The sequence below is a fragment of the Chinchilla lanigera genome, unplaced genomic scaffold (genome assembly GCF_000276665.1).
Source record: "Chinchilla lanigera isolate Chin_1 unplaced genomic scaffold, ChiLan1.0 scaffold00122, whole genome shotgun sequence".
Lineage (NCBI taxonomy): Eukaryota > Metazoa > Chordata > Mammalia > Rodentia > Chinchillidae > Chinchilla > Chinchilla lanigera.
This window is the reverse complement of record NW_004955523.1, coordinates 1,702,520-1,720,339: the sequence shown is the minus strand read 5'-3', so window position 1 is coordinate 1,720,339 and position 17,820 is coordinate 1,702,520. Positions and strand designations below refer to the sequence as shown.

General features: G+C 36.9%; 1 protein-coding gene across 2 annotated transcripts in view; it reads left to right on the top strand.

Moving 5' to 3' along the window:
• The first annotated feature begins 871 nt into the window (after nucleotides 1-871).
• The window catches only part of Dnal1 (dynein, axonemal, light chain 1), a 36,514-nt gene continuing 19,565 nt past the window's right edge, over nucleotides 872-17,820 (top strand). Inside the window, exons 1-4 of one of the 2 annotated variants that reach the window (XM_005409414.1) lie at nucleotides 872-951; nucleotides 5,792-5,830; nucleotides 14,288-14,397; nucleotides 16,796-16,851. In XM_005409414.1, the coding sequence (XP_005409471.1) occupies nucleotides 949-951; nucleotides 5,792-5,830; nucleotides 14,288-14,397; nucleotides 16,796-16,851 (208 nt within the window). In that variant the 5' untranslated portion in view covers nucleotides 872-948. The remainder of the gene's footprint in view (nucleotides 952-5,791; nucleotides 5,831-14,287; nucleotides 14,398-16,795; nucleotides 16,852-17,820) is intronic. The other variant, XM_005409415.1, reaches the window with a different exon arrangement.

Here is a 17,820-nt window from a genome sequence, read left to right as displayed (position 1 = left end):
ATACGTATATACGTGTGTACTATGTATATTTTTTAGAGGATCACACTATTTTTTGTTTGATTACTTGTGTTTTTACTTAAAATATCACGCGTATCTTTGTGTAGGAATAGATGCCTATGAGGATTTTTTTAAAGAATAGAGATGTATCGATGTTTGGATGCTCAAAACTACTCAAACAATTCTCTTTTGTTGACAGTTTAATATTCCTTTTTGCTGGTAAAGCTTTGAAATATAGAGATATAGATCTATTTCTTTAGGGTGAAGGTCTAGAAATGGAAATTCTGGGTTGGTCTCAAGGAGTGCAAACCTCTTAAAGAATTTAATACATGTCGCCACAGCCCTCCAGGAAGGCTGTATCAACCATGAACAGCAGTGTACTTGCGCCTCTGTTCTCCATCTCCCTGGCAGCGCGATAAAAATACGTATGTATTTTCAATTCTTAGCTAATTTGATTAAGGGGGGGAAAAAAGCCACCCTCGATATGTAAGACCAATGTTCCGTCATATTTTACATGGAAAGCGGAGTTTTCAGGGGCCCGGCAGAAAATAAATTTGACCCGCTCCAGCGCCGGTACTCCCAGTCGGAGAGCTGGCGAGGCGCTTTACCGCAGGAAGTTGCGCGTCCCCGTCACTCCTCAGGGGAAAGGGAATTTAGAAGTTCCTTTATGAGAAAGGGACATGCTACCGAGGGCAAGAACGACACCTCCGATGCGCTGCAAACGCTTTCAGTAAAGAGAGGCGCACCGCACCGCACGAGCGTGTGCAGGGGCGCGCCGAGACTGCGTCAGCGCGGGGGGACCCGGGCCGCGCGCCGTCCCACAATGCTCCGCTCGCCCGCGCCGCCCCGGGGGGAGGAGAGGACCTCCGCCGGCCGAGCGGCGGGAGTGCGCACGCGCACTGACCCCGGCGGGCCCTAGCAACCAGAGCAGTGACAGTAGCAACCGCTGGAATGGTGAGTACCCTCCGGGCCTCGTAGCCAAAGCCGAGAGGAGACTGAGAGTGGAGCAGGATGGCTGTGAAGTCCTGAGGGCGGCAGGGCCCTCGAACGCTAGAAGGGAGCCCGCAGCGCGTGCTAGCTCCGTGGAGTCAGCGGCCTGAGGCGAAAGGGAAGGCCGGGCGGGGGACGACGGTCTGGAGTGAGGATGGCCCGGGGCTGATTGCAGGTCGGGTTAAGGTGGAGGACTCTGGACTGCAGAGAAGCGAGGATGAGGAGCGGCTCGGAGTGGGAAGGGAATTGTGGATAGATAGCTGTGTACATAGCAGTCGTTTCAGTTGCCCTCAGCCCTGGCGAGGCGGGGAGGGACGTCGCCGCTTACGGGAGGGGTCCGTGAGCCCCGGCAGCACCAGTGTTCACTCCTAACCGAGCCTGCCTTGAGTGCAGTTACCGCAGAACCCTTGCAACCCACTCGGACGGATACATGAGAGCCGTGCTTTTCAAATTTAAGTATGTGTAAGTGTGGGCTTGTTGGGATGCGGATTATGAATGTTTAATATGACTTGGGGGTTCAGGAACGTGGCATTCCCACAACGGACCTCAGTGATTTTAAAATTGGGATCGTCCCATCACGTTTTGAAGTCTACTAGTGATCTGTCAGAGTTTTTATGAAATAATGGTTTCACCTGGTGCTGCTCCTCATCTCCTACATAGAGTGTGCACTCTCTTTCTGATCTACTTAGTAGTTTCAAAAGGACTCAGACAGAACTACTTAGCTTTGATTGTTTTGCTGGGTACAGATATTGATAAAGAGTAAGTATTGGGGCTGAGAGCGTAGTTTAGCGGGAGAGCACTTATCTAGCGTGCAAGAGGTCCTGGGTTCAACCCCCAGCACTGCAAACAAGTGAACAAAAATACAGCAGCTAAAACAATATAATTAGCAGTCTCGTGTGTGTGTGTGTGAGTGTGTGTGTGTGTGTGTGTGTGTGTGTGTGTGTGAGAGAGAGAGAGAGAGAGAGAGAGAGAGAGAGAGAGAGAGACCAATGCTGTAGAAGTGGGCAGAAATTGATTAGAGGGGATTAAAACGATGAGGAAAGTCATGCCTGCCTTCAACCACAACATTAAATGCCACTCTTTTAAGAGTAGTTTCTCCCAAAGCTATCCAGTATTTAGTTGAAATCTACTGTTAAGGAAAGTAAAAAGTTTCAGATCTTAGGTGAAAAAAAGACTCTGCCCTATGGAATTCTGAACTGAAGGGATAATTAAAGGTCTTCAAGTAAGAACAGAACCAGTCATTAGATGAATCCAGCTGAAGCCGCAAAGGGTAGTTCTGGGGAGCTCCAGAAATACAAGCGCACATCACACATACTATTTAAACTTTTTTGGGGGGTCTTTTTCCATTACCGGGGATCGAACTCACAACCTTGTGCTTACCGGGCAGGCACTGTGCCGCTGAGCTAAATCCCCAGCCCCTTATTTAAACTTTTTAAAAAGTGGCTCCCAATGTCTTACAAATCGTATTTCATATTAAAACTCAGGTTTTTGGCCTCTGAAAAATAAAAAATGCCATGTTTCACCATTGGACACATTTCTTCGTGTTTTAGCAGTACTAAAGTACAGTTTCATATAGTTGGCAGTATCATTTCTTAATGCGACATGAAATAAGAGTGTTGCTTACCGTTAGTGAAGTTTTCATAATTCTTCTCTCCAGGTTTCACCTGCCAGCCATTATCTGGAGCTGAGTGGAGCTTAACTCCTTACACGGGCTCTATCCTTACCTGACTAGCTTTACCTATTAGTGATGTCTACTTGGTCCTTTAGGCATTTGAGTTTTTGATTCCTACTATTTATAAGGGGAATCACTGACCTATACGAGCTTATCGTGCCACAGTGAACAGCTAGATTGCTTCTATTTCCACAAACAATGATATGAAATTGTTCTTTTATGTATCTTTTTATGGATCCATGCAAGGATTTCTCTGGGAAATATAATTACATTGTTATAAATTGCTCAGTTATAAGGTCTGCCAACACTTAACTTCCCTTAGGCATTATCAGACCACTAAACTACACCCTTAGCTCTTTTTATTTTGTTTTGAAGCAGGATTCACTAAATTTCCCAGGCTGGTCTGGAACCTGCAAACTTCCTACTCAAGTCTTCTGAGTAGCTGAGGTTATAAGCACAAGTCGCCATACCCAGTATCATAACATCAGTTCTTGAAAGCTTGTTAGAAGTCGCTTGTAAACTGTCTAGGTTTGGAGCTTTAAGAGGGGAGAATAGGAGTAAAGCTGTTTATTTAATTTTTTTATTTTAAAGAGAAAAGAACAAAAACAAATTAACAAACACAAAGACATAAAACAACACAAAAACAAAAGATACAAAATTTCAAACAAGATGATAGGAAATTAACAATGGTTGTTGTATTACAAGTTGTTATCTTCAAACTGGTTACTCAGATAACCAGATATAGGCATGTAAGAGTGATTATTTATTTTGATTTTTAAGTAATATGAGCCTATTATAATTTTGTGATTCTTTTTGAGAGTTTTGACACTTCTGTGTTTTTTTCTAGAAATGCATACCTTGTCTAGGTTTTAAAACTATTTTGCTCATGATATTTTTTAAATGTCTGTGTTATATATTTTTTCCCCTTATTTGTTCTTTATTTTTAATTTGTAATACTTCCTGGTGGGGGAGATACCAGGATCAGAAAAGTGGTGTCTCCAGGGCAAGGCTTCTCCATTGCATTCCCATTTTTAATTTTGTATATCTCTTGTTTTGGTTCAGTCTTGCAAGATATTTAAGAACTGTCTTGCAATTTTGTTAATCATTTCACCTCTCTGTTCTGTTCTGTTTTGTTTCGTTTTGTCTTTGCTTTTTGAGACAAAGTCTCCCAATGTAGTTCAGGCTGGCCTTGAGCTCACTGTATAGCCCAGGCTGGCTTCGAACTCAAAGTAATCCTCCTACCTCAACCTCCTGAGTGCTGGGATTACAGGAGTGCACCACCACACCCAGCTGTTCAGATTTTCATTGATTTTGTCCTTTGTATTTCCTTCTGTCTTCTTTGAATATACAATGATGTATTTTGAAAAATGTCTTGAATCCTTAACTCATTTGTTTTTAATCTCTTGCTTTAAAATTTTTATTAATATTTTTGTGAAACATAATAATTATGTTCATCTTGGGAAATTGGTACTTCTACATATGGCACCTTGATCATTTTTATTCTCCTTTTCCCTGTCTCCTCTTCCTCCTTCCCAGCTTCAAAAAGTCTATCTTCCATTTTCCTATCATCTTTCATTTATTTTCTTTTAAGATTATTTATATTTTGGGGTTTTTATGTAGGACAAATGTTGTGATATTTAACCACCTGTGTCTAATTTATTTCATTTGGCATTATTGGTCGAAAGATCCATCCATTTTCCTACAGATGACTCAAATTTACCCTTCTTTGTGTCCAAATAGTACTCCCTTGTACGTATATTCCATATTTTCTTTATCCATTGATGGGCATATTCGATGCTTCCGTAATTTGGCTATTCTGCGTTATTATGTTGCTATAAACGTGGGTATGCATGTAGCACTGTAATAGGATGACTTTAACTCTTGGAGGCAGGTTTCTTTCTTAGTGTTACATTTCTCAGTTTATGATATCTTTAAATTTATTTTATATATTTTTTGATGCAAGCATTATTTATCAGTACATATTTACTTCCTAGATATGATATCTTTTAAAACTTTCTTTTTATTATTGTTTAGGGTTCATTTTCTTTCAGTGAACTCCAGCAGTAATTCATGAAAGACATCTCCCCTTGTGTACTTTCAGAGTTTTATATAAATATTAAATTGAATCTAAGATGATATTGATTATAAGGAGCAACATTATTTCATATTCTAACACTAACAAAAATAAATTAGAGTAAATTATGACAATTTTTTTTTGAGACAGGGTCTTTCCATGTCATTCAAGCTGGCCTTGAATTCACTGTGTAGCCCAGACTGGCCTCAAACTTGCAGTGATCCCTTAGCCTCAGCCTGCCCAGTGCTGAGATTACAGGTGTAGGCTGCCATGCACCAAGACAAATGCTTTCTTATCATTTGGAATTTTTATTTTGTACTTAATGACACAGTTTTTGTTTTTGCAGTGCCAGTTTTCTACTCTAGGACCTCACATGTGCTAGGTAACAGCCGTTCCACTGAACTACATCCCCAGCCCTCTTTTTACTTTTGAGGCATGGTCTTGCTTAATTGCCCAGGCTGACCTGGAAATTGTGATCCTCCTGCCTCATCCTCTCAAGTAGCTGGGATTACAGGCATTCACCACCACATCTAATATATGAGTTCTTTTAAGTATTTTAGACTTACAGGTGTTTGTCATATGTCACCCTTTGTAAACATGTGAAGGAATATATGTCTCTGAAATAAAACTATCAGTACTTTCCTAAAAGTTTACCAGTACCATCCTGCCACAGCAATTGTAAATTGTTCTTGGTTATAGCATGCAAACAAATTTCAGTGTCAAGATGGGAAAATAAATGAATGTAGGTCTTAAAATCAATGAAATAAAATATATACTAATATCAGCTTTTGAAAGTTATGTACTTTTTGTAAACCATGTGAGAATGAAATATATGGGCATTACGTAATGATTTTCTTATTTTCTCTGAGAGGTATTTGAAGAAGTTCTGATTTCAGAGACGAAAACACCATCTTATCTGTAAAGTGTCAAAGAAAGAAATTAATGATTTTAATGGTAGAAGCTGAGGTTAGTAACTATTCCATAAAAATTAAATCAATAAATCTCACTAATAAAGTCAGCCTTGTTTCTTTTTCTCTTTCCTCCTCTTTTTTTCTAAGGCAAAAGCAACAACAATCAAAGAAGCCTTAGCCAGATGGGTGAGTATATGAGTTTTTCTTTCTTTTAGAAACCATACAAGGAAAATTTGTAGTTATGTAAATCTGACCATTCAGTGTAAGGGCTCCTTTGGAAATAGAACTGTTCTGTGGTAGTGGATGCCTGAACCCCTACATATTGATGCAGTTGCATAGGATTTCATCAAGGGCTGTAGCTCTGTGGTAGAACATTTGCATATTATGGGCAAGGCCCTAGATTCAATCATACACTACTACTACCATAACAAAAAACTGTATGGGGCTTAATACGTACACGTGTATACATATTCACAATACTAATGAGCCCAAATAAATTCAGGAATATCTGAATAAAGTTGATGGATTTTACTAATAGTAATACCTAAGTTATAAACTACTATAGTTTACAGAATAATGTCCTCCGAGGAGACGGGGCAAACTGTACAAGGTATCTCTCTGGGTTCTTCTGTTTCTCTTAGGATACTGAGAATTGAACCAGGATTTTGCATGTTCTAGGGAAACACCCTACTGCTGAGCTACACCTCCATCACTTGCATTATTGTTTCATAACTGCAAATGCACCATAAATATTTCAGATAAAAAATTCTGACCAGTTGAAAATTTAATAATGAAAAGGTTAAGTCTTCTATTGGTATAAACTGACTGAAATGTTTGTGTTACATTACATTCTCTGTTTCAACTCTGTCATCATTAGACTATATGTCATTTTAAAGTGGCAGGGTGATGTGTTGTAGATTATCTAGGCCAATGGTGGCAAACTTAGGGCATGCATGCTGCAGCAGAATGGTTGGCATCACTGAAAGCTAAGAAGGCTCACCATATCTGGTCTAGGCTGTAGTTAGAAAATGGTTTTAGCCCCATAGAGAGGAGAAAAAACAGACAGACAATGTAGACAAAGGTAAATCACATAGACAACTGAAAGAACATGGAGGAAAAATACTAATTTATATAGTAACACTAGGGAGGAAACCACACTGTAAAAAAACATACATTACACACTATAAATATTTTATAATTTCCAGAGTTGTAGTTCAGCATTTTAGAAGAAATTTGGATAGATTATATAGATGTCTCTTGAATTTCTGTATCCAGTAATAACTTCTTTGTTTATGCTATGTAGTTTGTTTAATAATAGTGAACACTTTGCTTCTGTAGGTAGTTTGAATAAAAAAGTCTTTCAGGAGTAAAAAAGTCTTGCTATCTAGTGAACAGAAAAAAAGTGAATTGAATAATGAAACATTTTCATTCTTGTTTTAGTACTTATAAATTTCTTGTATACTCTGATTGCATTTTTAAAGTTCATTTCTGTTTGATTAAATATCTGATAAAAATGTTTTATTTTTTAAAAGTAGTATGGAATAGACTCAGATTTGATTTTCCTTGAATTAAATTTTAGGATTTTATCTTATTTATTTTTAATAACTAGTGGAATTTTTGTTTTTTCTTTTGGCTTATAACTTCCATTTCTGGCTTATATTATCACCATCAGCCTTTGACTTTAAGATTGTTTGAAGGCATCAAGCTCACTCTTTCATTGATTAATTCAATATTTATTTTCTTTAACATTAAAAAAAGTCTTCATGACACATAATTGTACATGTTTGCGGAGGGTAACAATGTGACATCCATCACCTCAAACATTTATCATTTCTTTTTTTCGTCAAAAATTTTTATTTTATTTTAGGTATATATAATAATCACATTCATCATAGGGAATTTGCATGTGTACATGATATAACTTGATTCTTTTTTTTCTCATTCCCTTACCTTCCCTTCAGCCCCCTTCCCATCTTTATTTACAAAAGCTGTTGTTTCCATTTTTATCCTCCTTTTCTCATTTTTTAACTTTTCCTTTCCTTCCTTCCCCCCTCCATTGTTCCACTTCCCCTTTGAACATTTTCTTCCTATTTCACAGTACCTATTATACATTTTGGTCCTGACTTATACTTTCAAATTCTCACACTGGAGAAATAATGTGGTATTTACACTTGTGTCCAATTTATGCCACTTAAGAGTATAGTCCCAAGATGCATCCATCTATCTAGAAATGTCTCAAGCTTATCCTTCTTTATGGTAGAGTAGTATTCCATTGTACAAAAAAAAAACACATCTTCTTTATCCATTCACCTGTTGATGAGCATTTGGGCTGTTTCCAAGATTTGGCTATACAAACTGTGCCACTATAAACATGGGTGTGCATGTGTTGCTGTGGTATGATGCTTTTAATTCTTTCAGAAAGATACCAAGAAGGGGAATAGCTGGGTCAAATGAAAATGCTAGTCCTAGTCTTTCGAGGCTCTCCACACTGATTTCCACAGTGGCTGTACCAGTCTGTGCTCCCACCAACAGTGGGGAAATGTTCCTTTCCCTCACAGCCCCACAAGCAGTTGTTATTGGTTGATTTCTTGGTAATGGCCATTTTTTCTGGGATGAAATGAAATCTCTGTGTTGTTTTAATTTGCATTGCTTGAATGACCAATGATGTTGAACATTTTTTCCTATATTTATTTGCCATTTCTTTATCTGAGAAGTATCTATTCATTTCAGATGCTCATTTTTGTTTTTTTGGGTTTTTTTAATCTTTTTGAGACAAGGTCTCGCTATGCAGTTCAGGCTGGCCTGAGCTCATTTTGTAGCTCAGGCTGGTCTCAAACTCAGAACAATCCTCCTGCCTTAGCCTCCTGAGTGCTTGGATTACAGGCATGTGCCACCATGCCTGGCCAGATGCTCATTTTTTGGATTGGGCCTTTTAATTTGGGGGGGGTGCTGATTTGATTGAATTCTATATATATTCTATATTGTAATCCTTTGTCTGAGAAACAGCTGGCAAAAATTTTTTCTATAAAAGGATTGTGAGTTGTCTCTTCACTATGTTGGTTGTTTCTCTTGTTGTGCAAAAGCTTTCTAATAAGATGAGATCCCAGTTGTTGATTCTTTGTGATAGTTCCTGTGCAATTGGGGTTTTGTTCAGAAAGTCTTTGCCTACACCAGTGTCTTCAAGAGTTCTACCTATTCTCTTTTCCAGCAAACTTAGTGTTCCTGTTTTAATATTTAGATCCTTGATCCATTTTGATTTTAGTTTAGTGCATGGTGGAAGATATGGGTCTAATTTTAATCTTCAGCATATGGAAAGCCAATTTTTCCAGCACTGTTTATTAAAGAGGATATCTTTCTTCCAGTGGAAGTGTTTGGCACCTTTGTCAAAGGGGATGGCTAAGCGTGTGTGGAGTTGTTTCTGCATCTTCTGATCTGTTTCATTGATCCTCAGTTCTGTTTTTTTTTTTGTTGTTGTTGTTTGTTTGTTTACTTTGCCAGCCCTATGCTGTTTTTATCACAATAGCTTCATAGTATAATTTAAGGTCCAGGATTGTCATGCTCCCTGCCTTACCTTTGTTGCCCAGAATTGTCTTTGCTATTTTAGGTCTCTTCTGGTTCCAAATGAATTTTAAGATTGTTTCCTCTAATTCTGTAAGACATGCTGTTGGAATTTTGATTGGGATTGCATTAAATCTGTATAACAATTTTGGAAGTATGGCTATTTTCACTATATTGGTTCTTCCTACCCAAGAGCAAAGGATATCTTTCCATTTTCTGATATCCTCTCTGATTTCCATTTTCAGAGTACTGTAGTTTTCAATTTAGAGATCTTTTACTTCCTTCATTAGATTGATTCCTAGGTATTTCATTTTTTGGATGCTATTATGAAAGGTGTTGTTTCCCTAATTTCTCTCTCAGTGAGTTTGTTATTCATGTATAGGAAGGCTATTAATTTTTGAGTGTTGTCTTTGTATCCAGTTACGCTACTGAATTTGTTTATTAAATCTGTAAGTCTTTTGGTGGAGTTTTTGGGGTCTTCTATGTAGAGTATCATGTCATTCATGAATAATGATAATTTAACTTCCTTTCCTATCTTTTTTTCATTTATTTCTTTCTCTTTCCTAATGTCTCTGGCTAATGTTTCCAAGTACGATATTGAGTAAGATTGGTGACAGTGGACAGTCCTTGTCTTATTCCTGATTTTTGAGTGAAAGCTTTTAGTTTTTGTCCATTTAGTGTGATATTGGCTGTTGGTTTGTCATAGATGGTGTAATGGTTGATACATTCTCTCAACTTGAGAAGTTTAGAAGCTAAGAGACTCAGCAGGATGTCAAGGTCCTCATTTTGTGAACATCCTGAGTCTGTGCAAGAGGAGGGCAGAGAGATGGTGTGGGTGTAAAGGACCCACCCTAGGGTGGAGAGCCTGCATACAATATAAGGGAGGAGAAGAGGCTTCTCCCCGCCTCCTTTTTGCTCTTGTTGCTTTTACTGTCTTCTGCCTCCTTGAACTGTTGCCCTGCCTTGGAATCAGCTGAACCTCTACAAACTGGAAGCTAAATAAACTTTTCCCTCTTTGATTCAGGTGTTAGGTATTTTGTTTCAGCAACAAGAGAAAAGTATCCAAGACAGATGGCTTTTATCAGATTGAGATGAAAACCATCTATTCCAATTTTTTGTAGTGTGTTTATCGTGAGGGGGTGTTGAATTTTGTCAGATACTTTTTCTGCATCTGTTGAGATGATCATGTGGTTTTTGTCCTTGGCTCTGTTAATTGGTGTGTTACATTTATTGATTTGCATATATTGAACTATCCCTACATCCCTGGAATGAATCCTACTTGGTCATGGTGTATAATCTTCTTGATAATTTGCTGCATTCTGTTTGCCAATATCTTATTGAGGATTTCTGCCTCTATGTTCGTTAGGGAGGTTGGCCTGTAGTTCTCTTTCTTAGTTGGGTCCTTCTCTGGTTCTGGTATCAGGGTAATGCTCCCTTCCAGGAATGAATTTGGGAGTCTTGCTTCCCTTTCAATTTCATTAAAGAGTTTGAGAAGTAGTGGTGTTAAGTCTTCTCTAAATTCCTTGTAGAATTCAGCAGTGAATCCTTCAGGGCTTGGGTGTTTCTTCGTTGGTAAGATTTTAATTACATCTTCAATTTCATTGACTGATACTGGTTTGTTTAGAATTTTATATCTTCTTGATTCAGCTTTGGTAATTCATATGTATCTAGGACTCTGTCCATTTCTTCTGTATTTTCCATCTTATTAGAATACAAGTTCTTGAAGTACGTATAGATGATCTTCTGGATTTCTGTAAGATTTGTTGTGATTTCACCCTTTTCATTCCTAATTGCATGGATCTGAGTCTTTCCTTTTTTTCATAAGGTTGGCTAAGGGTTTGCCAATTTTATTTAATCTTTCAAAGAACCAACTCTTTGATTCACTGATTCTTTGTATTGTTTTCTTAGTGTTCCTTGCATTAATTTCTACTCTGATCTTTATAATTTCCTCCCTCATATGAGCTTTAAGCTTGACCTGCTCTTCTTTTTTAGAAGGTTAAGGTTCAACATTAAGTTGTTTACCTGAGCTCACTCTGTTTTCCTGATATGGGTATTCACCACTTTAAATTTCCCTTGCAGGATTGCTTTCATTGTGTCCCATAAGTTCCTGTATTTTGTATTGACATTATCATTTAATTGTAGAAATTATCTAATTTGTTCTTTAATTTCATCTGTGACACATTGGTTGTTCAGGAGGGTGCTATTTAATTCACATGTGTTTATGCAGTCCTCATGGTTTATTTTGCAATTAATTTCCAATTTCATTGCACTATGGTCTTATAATATTCATGGGATAATTTCAGTTCCTTTGCATTTACTTAAGCATATTCTGTTTATGAGCTACTATCTAGTCTATTTTGGATAATGTCCCATGTGCAGCTGAGAAGAATGTATATTCTGATGTTGTGGGGTTGAACACTCTGTAGACATCTACTAAGTCCATTTATTCAAAAGTTTCATTCAATGCTAATATTTCATTTTTTATTTCTTTGTCTAGAAATCATTTTTGATTTCTTTGTTTGTGACAGTGAGGTATTGAGGTCCCCCAGTACAATTGTACTACTTACTGCTTATTTGATTTTTCATGTCCACTAATATTTGTTTTATATAGTTGGGTGCACTGGTATTTGTTGCATATATATTTATGATTGTTATCTCTTCCTCTTGGACTGTTCCCTTTACAAGGAGATAGTGACCTTTGTTCTTCGTCTCTCTCAGTCTGTCTTGGTTTGAAGTCCACTCTGCAAATAGAGTAGCTACCCCTGCCTTTTTTTGGTTCCTGTGGCATGGAATATTGCTTTGCACCCTTTGACTTGCAGTTTATGAATTTCTTTTTGAGTTAAATATGTTTTAATGTATGCAGCATATTGTTGGATCTTGCTTCCTGATCCATTCTCCTAATCTTTTTTCTTTTGATTGATGAATTGTGACCATTAACATTAATGGTTATAACTGATATGTATTGACTTACCTGGTCATGTTATTTTCCAGTTGTTGGCTCCCTTTTCTCCCCCCTCTGCTTAATTGCTTGCCTTGCCTGGTGGATTCTTTCTCTTGGGGTTCTTGGAATTGTAATCCTTGTTATCTCTCTCTCTCTAGAATGACCTTCAGATCATTTTGGAGTGCTAGTTTGTTGTTTATGAATTTCTTCAGGTTTTCTTTGTCATGGAAGTATTTTGTTTCTCTATTTTGAAAGATAGTTTTACAGAATATATCAATCTGGTTTGGAGGTTGTTTTCTTTTAGAGCTTGAAATACTTACTGCAAGCTCTCCTTTTCTTAAGGATTTGTGTTGAGAAGTCGGCTGTGATTCTGCTGGGCTTTCCTTTATAGGTGATTTGTTTCTTTTCTCTAGTGGCTTTTAATAGTCTGTTGTTTGTTGAATTTTTGGAATCTTGACTATTATATGCCTTGCTGTAATATTTTTATCATGGCTAATTGGAGTTCTGTATGCCTCATTTATCTATACATCATATTCTTTTTCCCTGCCAGGAGAGTTTTCTGCCATGATGTCTGTGAACAGGTCTTTTATGTTCTTTGCTCTATCTCCTGCTTTTTCATTGACTCCAATCAACCTTGTGTTATTCTTTGCATCATCTAGCAGCTGTTGGCTTGTATCATTTCTTTGTGGTAGGAACATTCAGAATCTTCTTACAGCTCTTTGAAATATAAAACATTAGTGTTAACTCTAGCCATCCTGCTGTGCTGTAGAACAGTGGAACTTATTCCCCTTATCTCACTGTAATTTGGTACTGTTTCAGTGTGTTTGTTTTTGGTATCAGGACTCAAACTCAAGACCTTGTACTTGCCTTGCAGGTGCTGTGTCACTGAGCTATATCCCTGGCCCAGTGTCATACTGTTGACCAAACCTCTTTTTATTCTTCCCTCCCTTCCCCTCTTTCCAGCCTCTGGTTACTACTATTCTGCTCCCACCTTCCATATATGAGTAAGAATGTGCAGTGTTTTTATTTCTGTGTCTGGCACATTTTACTTAAAATGAATGAGTCTTCCAGGTCCATTCATGTTGCCACAAATGATAATCTCACATTTATTAAAGACTGACTGAGTGTTAGTTTCCTGTTTCCTAATTCCCAAATGTAGGGTACAAAAATAAGTATTGCATGAGTATCTTAGGTCTCTTTTGTCCAACTAATTGCATATTTTCTATTTTTGATGTGTGATGATCTGATTTTTTAAATGAGCCTGTTCCATGTCTTATACTGCTCTAGGCTATAGGAAATATAAGAAAGCAAAGGAAACAGTCCCTGAGCTTCAAGTTCTGTTAGGATGATAGAACTAACTCTTAAGTAATGCGGCAGTTAGAAAATATTAATAGGTGACATATGCTGGGAATTAAAATTATGTGCTTGTTACTAGAATTAAACTCTAAGGCAGGATATAGTAGTTAATTAGAGTAGAGCAGATAGCTTCAGTCACAGCTGTATGGAAAGAGAGTGTCTTTTAAAGTTCTTATTACCTTGGTATTCTAGTTTAAGTTGAACTGTGCATAGAAAAAAAGATGAGATGACAAAAAGTTGATCCTACAGGTATGAATCTGACATTTAAGTAAAGGACTTTTTATTGACAAGGAATTCTTTTTAAGAAGATGTTTTTATTATATTTTGGTCTTGTTTATTAATCAAAACACTCTTAAATAAATTATCTTAAATATTGCAAAAATAAAGTTATTATCTTTTCTTCTTATGTTCATTTGGAAAGGTAATAGTCACCTTATTCGGCCATGTGAAAGCTTTGTTATTAGGGTCAGCAATTAAAGATTCCAATATAATGGTCGTGCATGATGGCACACACCTGTAAGCCCAGCACTCAGGAGGCTGGGGCAGGAGGATCACTGTGAGCTCAAGGCCAGCCTGGGCTACATGGTTAGTTCAGGGGCAGCTGAGCTATACATTGAGACCCTGTCTCAAAAAACCAAAAATAAATAAATAAATGTTCCACTCAATAAATGGTGAATACTTCTTAAACAGTTATTAAATTCTAATAATTGAAAGGCCTTGGGAAATTCTGGCCTCTTGTTGCACATTACAACTAGGAATCATGTTGTTCCAAATTAATTTTCCCACAGGAAGAGAAGACTGGTCAGAGGCCATCTGAAGCCAAAGAGATAAAGCTTTACGCCCAGATCCCTCCAATAGAGAAGATGGACGCCTCCTTGTCCACACTCGCTAACTGCGAGTAGGTGTTCTTTTCTCATCCTTTCAGTGTTGCTATCAAGTTTCCCTTCCTTCTGTTAAACATGCAAACTAGGATGTATTTGTTTTCTGTGATTTTAATTTATGTGTTTTTCTTGGTTTATTTTAATTTCCTTTTGGCAAAATCAAATGTGAAAGATTATTGCTTTATAAGATTATTAATAGAGTAATATTGAGCAGTACAGTATTTTTTCTGTACAATTTTTATATGTTTGGAAATAGAAATTTCCCAGTCTTTTGGGAGAAGCTAATAAGTAGCACAATAAACTCTTACTCTGACATTAAGTCTGCTCCTCTTATGTAATTATCCACCAAAGTCAGAACTGCTTACTTACTTGATACCTAAGATAATCCTAATTTTTAAAAAATTCTCAATTCAAATTACACTTATTTTGTAATCCTATTATCTATGACATTATGTACCAGATCTATACTGATTCATTTTCATTTATTTTCTACATATTATACAAAAAATTTTAGCAGGATTTGGTGACTAAGTTGAGAGAATTACCTTATAACCATATTTTTAGGCTCCAGTATCTCTTCTCAGGGTTCTTGAATACCATATGTCAGTCCCTGACGTTCTTTCTGATGTCTTCACCCTGCATTTGATACACTCTAGGATGTTTTTTGGCTTCAGGCATGTTTTTAAAGTAGTGATGAGGCCGGGAATATAGCTCAGTGGAATCGCACCTGCCCGGCAAGCACAAGGTCCTGAGTTCAATTCCCGGTACCAAAAAAAAACTAACAAGTAAAGTAGTGATGAACCTATAGTGTTTTTGTTTTTCTTTTAAGACAAAAGATGTTAATATATGGTTGTTTTTTCCTAAACTAAAATATCAGTATTCGGGTTTAATTGGAGTGTTGTCACTTTGCAATAAATAAGTGAGTTTTGGGTTGCAGTTTAGGCATTTATCTCTAAAAGGTTCACCATCATTGTTTTAAAGTATTCAATATCTTTTTATCATAAAGCCACCTCACAGGCAGACTTGAAGCTTTGTTTTCCATATCAAAGAACCTTACAAATCACTTAAAGAGAGTCCAACTGTTTATATTTGTGGTGACACTCTTTTGGCAGGCTGCCTAAACAAAATTAAAGAATTATTTTCTAACCATATTGCTAGATTTAAAAGGACTCCATTTTCCACTGGTAGTTCTCAGGAGTCAGGGATGACTAAAAATATACAGATCTGCGCAGTTTCTCCCAATAGGTAGTAACTTTTTTCTGCTTCAAGCAGGTGAAAAATGAGCAAGGTGCACGAGAGTCAGACTCAGCTAGGTTATAACCTGGGCCCTGTCACTTTGTGGCTGTGTGATATTGGGAAAATTGCTTAACTTCTTTGTGCTTAAGTTTCATTTGTAAAATATAAATAATAGTTATCTCAAAAGACTGTGATAGTCAAAATAGTTAATACATGTGAAGTATTTAGATGAGTACTTGGACACACACTGAGTGTTCAACAGAACTAGCCTTTCTTAGCATGAAATTTACTGAGATATTAAACATTTTAATCCAGAAAGGATGAGAAAGAATGTATAATTATATTCCCTTTAAATACTTTGTTTTTATATAATTAAATATAAATAGGATGATATATACAAACTATTAAAAATAAATATCTCTGGTGAAATGTGTGGACCAATTAAGATTACACCTTTTTCAATATACATTTCTGAATGATTTTACACATGAAAAAAATATAGCCCCATAAATGCATGTACATATTCCTGGGATATCTTCCTAAATCAGTATGTGTAGCCCAATCTCTCTCTCTGTCTGTCTCTCTCTCTTTTGTTTTGTTTTTTTTGGTTGAGACAGAGTCTTGCTGTGTAGTTCAGGCTGGCCTAGAACTCACTGTGTAACCCAGGCTGGCCTCAAACTCATGGCAATCCTCTTGCCTCAGCCTCCCCGAGTGCTGGGATTACCAGCATGTGCCACCACATCCAGCAAATCTTTTTTTTTTTTTTTTTTTTTTAGTGGCAGAATAGTATTTCATTATCTTTTCCTGAGTTAACAGGTTATTGTCAATTTTTCTGCTATTGCTATATATATATTTGGTATATCTTTCAACATTTGTGTTAGTATTTTAGTAGGATGTATTCCTAGAAGTAAGGTTAAAGCATACATTGTTAATATTTTTGATAACACAGAATTGCTCTCAGAAATGTTTTTTGTATTTTCTATAATGAATCTGTATTAACTTTTATAATCAAAGAGAGAAAAAGATTTCAAAAATGAAAGGATAAATTCCAAGACAAAAAGAGAAAGGAGGATTTAGTGTCAAAAAGAAATATGTCTTAAGTATTTGTGTTATATTATACAGAGTTTCTGATATATGAGTTTTTCATATTAATTCCATTTTTTCTTTGTTCTTTCAAAGGAAGCTTTCACTGTCTACAAATTGCATTGAAAAAATTGCCAACCTGAATGGCTTAAGTAAGTGATCCACATTAACATATTTTTAAAATTTTTCTAGTTACTGGAATAAACATTCTGAAGACATTATATAATTCCAGAAGCAGGCACCTGTTTTAAACACAGTGAATATATAAACCAGGTGTTCTTAAATTTGATTCTCCAAAGAAAATTAGAGATTACCTGAGACCTAAACATTTTAAAGATCTTTTAAAGCTTTTTGTAGAATTAAAATTGAAATGACCTAATAGAAAATCAGACTTTATTATCCATTTCTCCGTGCACGCTGGTTTTGTATGTATTTCAAACTTGTTATATCTCAAATTTAATTCCTCACCATCTGTTTTCCCTCTGTTCTTGATCCTGCTCAATGACGTCACCATCACCCGGTTACCAGGCCCCGACTCTTAGTGAGTTTGACAGCTGCTGTAATTTGGCAATGCAGAGCAACAGAAATTTATTTGGAGATCAGAAGTTGGAAATAAGTTCCACTGAGCCCAAAGGAGCTACACTCCCTCTGCCGGAGAACTTCTTGCCTCTTTCATTTTCTGATGGCTGCTGCAGTCCTTGGCTCCTGACTATCTTCCAGTCTCTGCCTCCATGGTGGAATTGCCATCTTCTGTTCTGTCTGGATCGAAGCTCTGCTCTGTCCTCCTCCTGAGGATATATGTGCCCGCATTTGGGGTGCTCCTAAATAGTGAAGTAATGTTGTGTCCCCATCTCAAGACCCTTAATTTAATCACACCTACAAAGTACTTTTTTCCACATAAGTAATATTCACAGGTTCCAGGGATTAGAATGTAATTATCATTTGGGGATTGAACCCAGGGCTTCACATACGCTAGGCAAGTGCTGGTATTACAGATGTGCACCACCATGCCCAGCTATTCTTTAAAGAAATTCTTAAATAATTTGTTGCTTTTCCATTTCAAGGAGTTGCAAGTTGAATTTAGAACCATATTAGCTTCTTTTTTTTTTTTTTTTTTTTTT